Raw genomic sequence first — 10,612 nt, 5'->3', positions numbered from 1 at the left:
AATGAATTACAGAAGCATTTTAATAGGTTATTGATTTGATTTTTTCATTGTATTTAGTAAATTTATGGGATGTTTAATCAAGTGTCCAAAAATGTTTTTTTTAATTTCCATTATTGCGTTCCACTATGCTTTTGGCAGCATCTTCCAGATGACATGCTAAGACTTTTTATTGGAAAATATATATTCTTGAAATGTTTAACAGCAGTAATTATTTCTGTAATATGTCTCACTAGTTTCACCTTTTGTTGCAAATTGTAAGCATAAAAATAGAAAAATATGTTTGTACAAGAAGAAAGATGAAACACAGTAGGACACATGTTTTCCTATTTTCATAACTTGAATTGCTAATAAAATTATACAATTCATCCATTTTTTTCTTCAAGGCAGAGTGGGAACACAGTTCCCCACTACCACAAATTATGCAGTGGACTTGGCAACATTGCAAATAACAGGGGTCAGAACACCTTGAAGGCAGTGGATAAGCCTCACCCTGAGAAAACCAGCTTCGTGATAATGGTATTTCCCATACCAGCTAAGTATACAATTCATTGATTTTGCTTCAAATGGGAAACTTTCTGTTCCATTACATGTTCTTTGCAATTCATTCTGATTAAGTTTGCAAAAGCATACCAATGTGTCTTCAGATATATAGCATTCTATTAGCCATGTTAATTTAAAAAAGAAGTATCAGATGTTATTATGAATGTGATATGATAACTGCTGGTGATTTACACTTTTAGAAACTAATATATGTTTACTTTTCAATTTCCTTATTGTCAACTATCAGTGAAATAAAATTTTAGTCTTTCCATCCTTTCAGAAGCAATAAATTTAATGGAAGAGGCAAAGAAAAAATATTGCAGTTACAAAAATTTGTAACGTATTGTGTATATTAAAGTTAAAAAGGCTTGCATTGAGACTATTGCATTAATCAGTATTACAGTCACTTAAATTAATTCTATTCTGTTAATTTAAAGTATCAAAGTAATTGTGAAAAAAATTTAGTTTAGTTAACAGTTTTCTTAGGTAAGAAGAGCATCACTCAAACCATTCCTGATTTATTTGTATTTTTCATTTGTATCTATAGAGTAAAAGCAGCAAGGAGGACAAAGTAATATTTAATCAAGCATTCTTTTCCATAAGAATATCTTTTCAGGCACATTAGACAATTTGAAGAGTTTCTTGAGAATAGAATGTTTTCATTGGTTAATAAAATATTTTTATGTACACTAAGCTGCCATGCAATAATATTTTTTTTACAAACAAATTCCACGTCACTGGTATATATAAGCAACAGTGACCACTCCCAGAATTTTTCTGAACCAAAATATTTCATTGCAAAAGGTATTTATATCTCCTGTATTAATATTTCCTACATTATTTTAATTACATTTTAATTATATATAATTATATATACTATATTTATATAGAACAATTATATGTGTATATTGTATGTTTAAAGACTTAAATTGCATCCCTATTCAGTTTCAAAACAATAATTTGAATGACTATAATCTATCCATTTTTTCAAACTTCAATATTCTGGTTTGGAACAGAAATGCAGACAAAATCCACAATGATCTAATTTATAGTATTATTGCTATAAAGTTAATTTTAAATGCGATGTATGTATGCACCGACCTATATGAATATGCTTGACTGTGTGCTTGTGTTTGAAGTGATTACAAACTAGGAAAATTCATGAATTCTATTTTATTGTCACCTCCTTTGATTAGCCTTTATCAGACTTCACTCCCTAAGGCAATTTTAAACTCTTGTTTCTGCATTCAAATTCTTCAGTCAAGTAATTAGTTTATTAAAACTGAGTCATTACAAATAATTTTTCAAAAGCAATTCTTGTGGTTTTACAGAAATGCTTGTTATACATGTTATTTCTTGTTAAATATATAAATTGTTTGTGGTTATTCAATTGATGGAAGCTATTCATGAGCATAGGCATGAATTATGCATTTAGCAATTCTCTCTAAGTACAAGTCAGCTAAAACAATGCAAAAAATATAGAAGTATAATGAAATTTTCTAATTATTCAAAATACATCTATGCAACAAAGTTGGAAAAATGTCTGAGCATCTGTAGTACTAAACAGCATAATATGAAAAGAGGTAAACAAAAACTTATTTAAAAATTTCTCAAAGATGTTTTCCCCAAATAATTGTGCCATACCACATAATCTTGAAAACCACTACTTTCTATTAAAACAGTAGTCTAAAAACTGTTATTTTCCATTACTATTATAATAATTAAAACATGAAGTTATTCATGTTAATTATTAAAACAATATTTTATTGGCAACCTGACAGAAGAAAATATAGTAAAGGAGAAAGTAACAATATAGTAAACAAAAAAGATACAATTAGCAAATAACTACAAGAAACATGCTCAGAAAATTAGAAAAAATAAGAAACCACATTGGGGATACTTTTTTTTTTATTTTTTGGGTCACACCTGGAGATACACAGGGGTTCCTCCTGGCTCTGCACTCAAGAGTTACTCCTGGCGACTCAGGGGACCATATGATATGCTGGGAATAGAACCTGGGTCAGCCGCGTGCAAGGCAAATGCCCTACCCGCTGTGCTGTCTCTCTAGCCCCACATTGGGGATACTTTTAAAACAGATTTCACACTTACTCAACTTTATATCCTTGAAAAATTGCATTGCCAGAGGCATTGCTCCATTCAAAAGAGAAAATGAAAAGCTAAAAATTAGGGATCTAATAGTTACCACACTAACCAACAATTTCTCACCTAACAATCACTAGCCATCACTAAGAATGGAATAGACAGGTATTATAACAGTATCTAGCTTTTGTCAAAATTAAATGTAAAATATGAAGCTTTGTATAAGTAATGCACTCCCTGCTTTAACATTAACTTTCAGTTTATAGTGTGCATAGGGATTTAGGAATAAATTTAATACCACAAGATAGTAGCAAAATTCCCAAGACCAAACATTCTACATAACCATGGCGGCCAAATCTTTAATAACTCAATATTTTAAAAGAAAAACAAGTGTCTTTTAGAAAAGAGATAATATACATAAAGTTTGACAACATTCTTTTGAGTGGCCTTTAGATATCGTGGAAAATATTGGATTTGGAGTCTGGGGAAATATTACAGCAGGTATTGTGCTTGCCTTGCATGTAGCTGACCTAAATTCAATTTCTAACACCTCATATAGTTCCCTGAGGACTGCAGGAGTGATCCCTGAATTCAGACCAAAGAGTAAGCCCTGAGCAAACCCAGTTGTAATCCTAATACAAACATACACACATATACACATATATGTATTATTTCACTTGTCTAGATATCAAATCACGGTCACAGTCATGGTCCTCCTGTTGTTCATCGATTTGCTCGAGCGGGCCCAGTAACATTGTGAGACTTGTTACTGTGATTGGCATATCGAATACGATATCAAATCATATGAGGAAATTATATATTAATAAATGTGATACCAATAATTTGGTGATACAGATAATGCTTTTATTTTTAAAGAGACATATTAGTATCATGATGCTCTAAAATTTCATTTAAAATAATTCAAAACAAGATAGATGAAACAAATATGGAAAAGTATTACAAGTAATTAAATTTTGATGAGTGTAGTTTACATTATGATTTTTAACATATTTTGTGAAGTTAAATATTTTATAATATTTTAACCTATCTTTCAGTCATCAAATGACTGAAAGGATTTTTCAGTCAACAATGAAACTCTAAAACAATATTAGTTTCCTTTTTCTATACTTATTTTTAATATTTCGTTAAGTCACCATGAATCACAAGTTTTTCCTAATAGAGTTTCAGGCATATAATATTCTAATACTAATAGCACTGCAAGTATGGATTTTCCTCCATCAAAGGTCCCAGATTACTTTCTACTTCCAAGATACAAAAAGATTCATTCCTAAGGACATATGCACATCATTATTCATTGCAGCACTTTGTACAATATGGAATTCACCCAGGGATCCAACAACAGATTAGTGAATACTGAAAGTGTGGTAATATACACAACTGATTATATGCAGATGCAAGCAATAGCAATTACGCATGCAATTGCTTGAACTTGGTTGGAGCTGGTGGATATCACATTATGTGAAGTAAGTCAGAAGAAGGACAAAAGTCATATTTTCTTTTTCACTCTTTACCAATTGCATCTTAGGTAGTATCCAATTCTCTCTCCTCTGACCCAGAAGTCAGGGTTTATAACCTAACAATTTCTGTTTTCCGTCCTTGACAACTATATCTCTCATATTTGGAATATTTAGAATAGAAAAATGTAGTATGGAACAACAAATGGCCAAAGGTACCAGTTTGGTGGGGGGAGGGGGTGTAGGTCTAAAGATCTGAGCTTACCTTTTGAGTAGAGGATAGACAGAAGGTCCATGGTATATTGGTGGAGGCATGCAGGCACTCTAGTTGTAGGTGTGGTGCTTGAATGATATCTGCTTGAAACTATCAACAGCAGTATTTATTATAAAGTATGGTACCTCAAGAAAATTAAGGGGATATAATATTAATTATATTATAAATATGATACTTCAGTTATTTTTGTTAAAAAGCAAATGTCTGAGGGGTAAAGAGATAAGACAATTGATAAGGAGCTCATTTCAGTCCTCAGCACTAAATATAGTCCGCCAATTCCTATGAATGACTTCTAAGCAAAGAACCAGGAACAGCTGCAAGCACCACTGGGTGTGGTCCAAAAACAAAAACAAATTAAATGTTTGTAATCTTTTTCGGTTTGAAATAAATAATTTTTTTATTACTGAGACACCATGAGGTACAGTTGTAGACTTACAAATTTTGTGCTTGTGTTTCAGTTATACAATGATCAAATACCCATCCCTCCACCAGTGCCCATTTCCTACCACCACGGATCCCAGTTTCCCTCCCACCCCCCATCCCCCCATCCCATCCTGCCTCTGTGGCAGGGCATTCCCCTCTGTTCTCTCTCTCCTTTTGGGTGTTTTGCAAAAGGGGCATTGAGTGGCAATCATGTTTGGTCTATAGTGCACATCATATCAAAACATTGAAATATACCTAACTCAATGTTAAATGTAATTTTCATCAAAGACTTTACTTCAACAATATTATTTAAGCTATAATAAATTTGTTTAGTTATGTTTTATTTGGGAGTCATATGCAGCTATACTCAGGGCTTTCTCCTGGTTCTTTAGGGATCACTGCTAGCAGGTCTGATGGGACTATACAGTGAACTAGAGATCAAAGCCGGATCACTTTTATGCAAAGATCATACAAACATTCTGTCCCCAAACTTTTATTATTTAAATATAAATAAAAAGTTCAATAACCATTAACTAGCTAATGCATTACGATACCCAAAATATATACATGTTTAAGTTGATATCGCCATCTTATTTGTATACTTAAACCATTTCTTTATCAGTTTCTGATAATGTTTGTGTTTTTTAAAAAAACATGAAGTCATAGAATTGACGGTAATTCTTCAATTAAAACAAATTTTCTGTTTTCCCCAAATCAAGTATTTTGACTGAGTAGTTATGCAATGTTCATAAACAATTCAATAGAATTAGAAATAAAAAACAAAATGTTGTTGAAACTGTCTATACTCTGCACTAAAAACTTCATCTGTTATAAGAGAAGAGCAAATGAAAAACATGAGCTACTATCTCACACCACTGAGTATGTTATAACCAGTTTTAGTGGATGATGTTGAAAAAGAATATTCTTTCACTGTTTGTGAGACTGTCCAATGATCCTCTCTACTTTGAAGACGTTACAGAAATTTCTCAAAAAGTAACAAGCAAATAGACAAGTGGTGTATAGGAATGTTATAACTAAATATCCAAATCACAGATCCGACAACACTGAAAACAAGAAATCCAAGTTAAAAATATGCCTGACAGTATTAGAGAGATTGTACAGAGGGTAGGATGCATTCCAAGCATGTATTCAATTCAAATTCCATCCCCAGTACCCCAAGCCATACTAGGAGTGACTCTTGAATGCAGAGCATGGAGCAATACCTGAGAATTGCTTGGCATGTACCCAAAACCAAACAAAAATGTGCCTGTTAAAGTAAGTAGCTGAGGAGATGGAGGGAATGAGTGGAAAGGAGCCCGGGAACCTTGGTGGATGAAATAAGACACTTGTGGTGGGATTGGTGATGAAACGTAGTATGTCTGAAACCCAGATATGAATAACTTTGAAAATCGTAGTGCTTTAATAAAACTAAAAAAGAAAAATATTGCCACGCCGTCAACGGTGTCGCCCGCGTAGCAACCTGCTAAGGTGACCTGGGCCTGGCCCAGGTCCCGCGGGAAAGGGAGGTTCGCGACCTTTGGGTCTATGCCTCCGGCGCCCCCTTTTTCTTATCCTGCTTTGTGTGCTTCTGTGGCACTTTGGTATGTGGCTCTTCTGCATCCCAGATGGAGTTTATAATGGTTGCCTGCCAATTTTACTTATAAGTTAGGTATTTAGGATTAATAGGTAGAAGCTTTGTAGTTATAGTTTGCTTTTAATCATTGTGAAATCTGTAGGAAACTAAGGAGATGTTAGGTTTGACAAAGGTCAGGAGTCATAAGTGAAACCAAACAATAACAGGAGCCAGAAAAACCGCCAAATATTGTGGCTGAAACAATTAGATTCTTAGCATACAGTACAGCCCTCAATTTCAAGCAAGGGTGCCTAACATAAAAGAAAACAATAAGTTACCGTATGAGAATGAGGGACATTGTGAAACCTTTATCCCCCCATACAAAAACTGATTCAAGCACATACATCCTGGAGTTTATTAACAGAAAAACAAAGTGTTGCAAACCAATATATGGGAAGGTCCGAGACCCTTCCTGGATTGTGATGTGTGGTTAAGACCCTGTCAGATGAAAACAAAAGTTGCTGAAGAAAAACAATGATAAAGAACTCTGTAAACAGGGGAACCATAGTTAGACATTAAATCCTGTGTAATCACTCTAAAGAATTCATAGGTAAATGTTTTGTCCTAATTCAAAGCAGGAAGTGCATTAAGAAAGTGTTTTTGTCCCTCGATATTTTTTGGAATATGTCACCAATAAGTAACCACGATATGATGTAATGTCCGATTGTATTCTGGCCCTTTGTTCTATGATTTTGCCTTGACTGTATAAAAAAGGAACTCTGTGCTCAGTAAAATCGCAGCAGCACTCAACCTCACTTGTGTTGGTGTCTGTCTGTCATCGCCGAATCTCCTGCTTTCCTGTAAACCTTCTCCCACGTTCCCTCAGCCTGGTGGTTCCCGACCGAGCCAGTCTGCGGCAGGTGGCGCCCAACGCGTGGCGGGAAGGACAGGTAATCTTCTCTTTCTTTTCTTTTCTTTCCAAAGCAGGGATCGGCTCCTGTCAGGATTCCGCGGATCCGCCGGTAAAGGCTCACTGGTTAAGTGCAGGTAATCATGGGTTTGCAAATGTCAAAGGAGGACAAGCTCTTTGCAGCTGTAATCAGGCGCATGCTATCTGAGAAGGGATTGAAAGTGACTAGTTCAGCTCTATCAGAATTCTTGAATTTAGTAAAGAAACTTTGCCCTTGGTTTCCAGAAGACAGCAGTCTTACTCTAACTGAATGGAGGAAAGTGGGCAAAGCATTGCATAAATACGGTAAAGAAGAAGGGGAGGATAAGCTACCCCTATGCACTTATGCATTATGGTTGCAAATAAAGGAGTTATTAGCACAGACATCTGACCTAGAGGGCTTGGAGGAAGAAACCGCCTCCGCGGCCTATGCCTCTGTGGCAGTGGAAAACCCCTCTGCGGGATCAGAGCAGGTGCTTCCCACTGCCCCACCTCTATCTGAGGGAGAGGAGAAGGACTGGGATGTGGCTGATGAAATGGCAAAAAGGGATTTTGAGGATGATTTTCGAGACCATCAGCTCCCTCCTATGAGAGCATTCCCAGTGGGACGGGCTAAAAAACCCATTCCGAAGCCTCGTTTGTGCCCACCTCCTGTAGGGTTTCAAGGCGCTATGGCTGAGGCACGGCGCCTTGGAGACACCTCATTTGCCTTCCCAATTGCAGAGGCATTTGGTGACGATCCCCCCTCCTGGGAGCCTCTTCCACTTAAGACCTTACAAGAGTTACGGTCAGCAGTGCAGTCTTCGGGAGTATCTGCTCCCTACACTTTACAAATAGTGGACATGATTGCAAGCAATTGGATGACTCCTTATGATTGGCATCAGACTGCCAAAGCAACCTTGTCTCCTGGGGACTATGTTCTCTGGAGGACTGATTATGAGGATAGGTGCAAGGACACGATAGGGGAGATGATAAAGAAACGAGGTACCAAACCAACTATGGACATGCTTTTAGGAACAGGGGAATATGCTGCCAATTCGGCCCAGGTAAAGTTACCTAGAGATGTCTTGGAAGCGGTAACACAGAATGCTATTTTAGCTTGGAGGAAGCTGCCCCCTCCCGGGGCAAAAGGAACAACGCTATCAGGCATAGTGCAAGGAACCGAGGAAACTTATCAAAATTTTGTTTCTCGCTTAGAGGAGGCAGTACACAGAATGCTCCCTCCTTCAGAAGGGACTGATATGCTTATAAAACAACTAGCATGGGAAAATGCGAATGTTTTATGCAAGGATTTATTACGACCTATTAGAAAAACGGGGACCTTGCAGGATTTCATTAAAGCCTGCCTCGATGCCTCTCCAGCGGTTGTGCAAGGCATCGCATATGCCGCTGCAATGAAGGGACAAAAGTTTAGTACTTATGTAAAAAAGGGGCTTAATGGGAATGGAGAGCCTAATTCAGGCCCAAGATGTTATAGTTGTGGAAAGCTAGGACATGTACAAAGAAATTGTTCTGAGGTAAAGAACAAAGGCTCTCGTCCACCTCCTGGTCTCTGTCCAAAATGTAAAAGAGGCAGGCATTGGAAAAATGAATGTAGATCAAAGTTCACCAAGGACGGTGTACCATTAACTGAGAAAGAAACAAAAAGGGAGTCAAAAAACTAGAAGAGGGGCATCCCCTTAGCCCTGCAAAAAAAGAGGGGAATGGATCGGCCGCTACTATGGCTCCACTGAATTTAGGTGCTCCTGAAACTGCTCCTGAAACTACTATTCATTCTCTACCCAGGGGAACCCCAGGCAGCGCAAGTTTGGACTTGGCCTGTCCCGTTGATGTTATTTTGTCCAAATGGGATGACATAACAGTCATACCAACAGGTATTAAAGGCACCTTACCTCCGGGTACGGTGAGACTCGTGATTGGCCGGAGTTCAAATATCAATAAACATTTGGAAATTGTGCCAGGGGTGGTAGACTCGGACACTGAATCAGATATAAAAGTAATGGTCAAACCATTGAAAGAAACCATACAGTTACATAAAGGCCAAAGAATAGCCCAATTGTTATTGCTGCCCTACATCCCTTTGCCAACGCCTGTTCTTACAGGAAAAAGAGGCTTGGGACAGTTCAGGTCTACGGACATTGCGGCCTGAGTGAAAGAGATGGATAACAGACCATTCAAAACTATTTACATTGATGGAAAGCCTATCAGAGGTATACTAGATACCGGAGCTGATAAAACCTGCATAGCCGGAAAAGATTGGCCTCCAACGTGGCCAGTACATAATACAGGAGCTACTCTCTTGGGAGTTGGAGCCACTACAGGAGCCACAGTAAGTTCCATCATTTTAAAGTGGCAGACAGATGGAAAGGAAGGGACCTTTCAGCCCTATGTCATAGCTTCTCTGCCATTTACTCTGTGGGGAAGAGACATTATGTCTGAAATGGGCTGTGTCTTAACCCTTGACGGCCCACAGCCTGATGGTGTTGAATATCTGAGTTTGACTGATGAGCAGAATTTTTCATAGGGGCCACTGCAGAGAACATCTTTGCAGACCCGATAATTTGGAAAACTGACCAGCCTGTATGGGTTAGTCAGTGGCCCCTAACAGAGGAAAAATTACAGGCATTGGAAATATTAATAAAGGAACAGCTAGAAAAAGGACATATAGAGGAGTCTAATAGCCCCTGGAATACCCCAGTATTTGTAATTAAAAAGAAATCAGGAAAATGGAGATTATTACAAGATTTAAGAGCTATTAACGTCACTATGGAGGATATGGGAGCTCTGCAACCGGGATTGCCATCTCCGGTTGCTGTCCCACACGATTGGAAAATAATTGTCATTGATTTACAGGATTGCTTTTTCACTATAAGATTACAACCACAAGATTGCCAAAGATTTGCTTTTAGTATTCCTTCCATTAATTATAAAAGACCATATAGAAGATACCAATGGAAAGTTTTACCACAAGGGATGAAAAATAGTCCCTCTTTATGTCAAAAAATATGTGGATATGGCACTTTTTCCAATTAGACAGAAATACCCGGAAGCTTATATTATCCACTATATGGATGATATTCTTCTGGCTCACCCAAAAGAACATACTGCTAGACAGATGTTACATGATACTATTGAAAGGTTAACAGCCCAGGGATTGGTTATAGCTCCTGATAAGGTTCAATGTGACAAACCTATTGGGTATTTGGGACAGTGGTTTCAGCACGACTTCATTGTCCCCCAAAAGGCCTCTATTAGGGTAGATAAATTGAAAACATTAA

At 37.2% G+C, this 10,612-nt stretch overlaps 2 protein-coding genes and 1 non-coding gene across 3 annotated transcripts; 2 read left to right on the top strand and 1 right to left on the bottom strand.

The window, feature by feature from the left end:
- Window positions 1-379: 379 nt before the first annotated feature.
- LOC130032674 (U1 spliceosomal RNA) lies at window positions 380-540 on the bottom strand. The gene has a single exon (XR_008793855.1). It is a non-coding gene; the product is annotated as a U1 spliceosomal RNA (small nuclear RNA).
- Window positions 541-7,438: 6,898 nt separating this feature from the next.
- LOC130032603 (endogenous retrovirus group K member 7 Gag polyprotein-like) lies at window positions 7,439-8,998 on the top strand. Its single transcript, XM_056124139.1, has one exon. It carries the CDS (start codon window positions 7,439-7,441, stop codon window positions 8,996-8,998), a length of 1,560 nt encoding a protein of 519 aa, XP_055980114.1.
- Window positions 8,999-9,054: 56 nt separating this feature from the next.
- LOC130032602 (deoxyuridine 5'-triphosphate nucleotidohydrolase-like) lies at window positions 9,055-9,483 on the top strand. The gene has a single exon (XM_056124138.1). It carries the CDS (start codon window positions 9,055-9,057, stop codon window positions 9,481-9,483), a length of 429 nt encoding a protein of 142 aa, XP_055980113.1.
- The last annotated feature ends 1,129 nt before the right edge of the window (window positions 9,484-10,612 follow it).

This window comes from Sorex fumeus, unplaced genomic scaffold, assembly GCF_029834395.1.
Source record: "Sorex fumeus unplaced genomic scaffold, SorFum_2.1 ptg000050l, whole genome shotgun sequence".
Classification (NCBI taxonomy): Eukaryota; Metazoa; Chordata; class Mammalia; order Eulipotyphla; family Soricidae; genus Sorex; species Sorex fumeus.
Note: the sequence above shows the minus strand (reverse complement) of the source record. Positions and strands in the feature narration are given on the sequence as shown.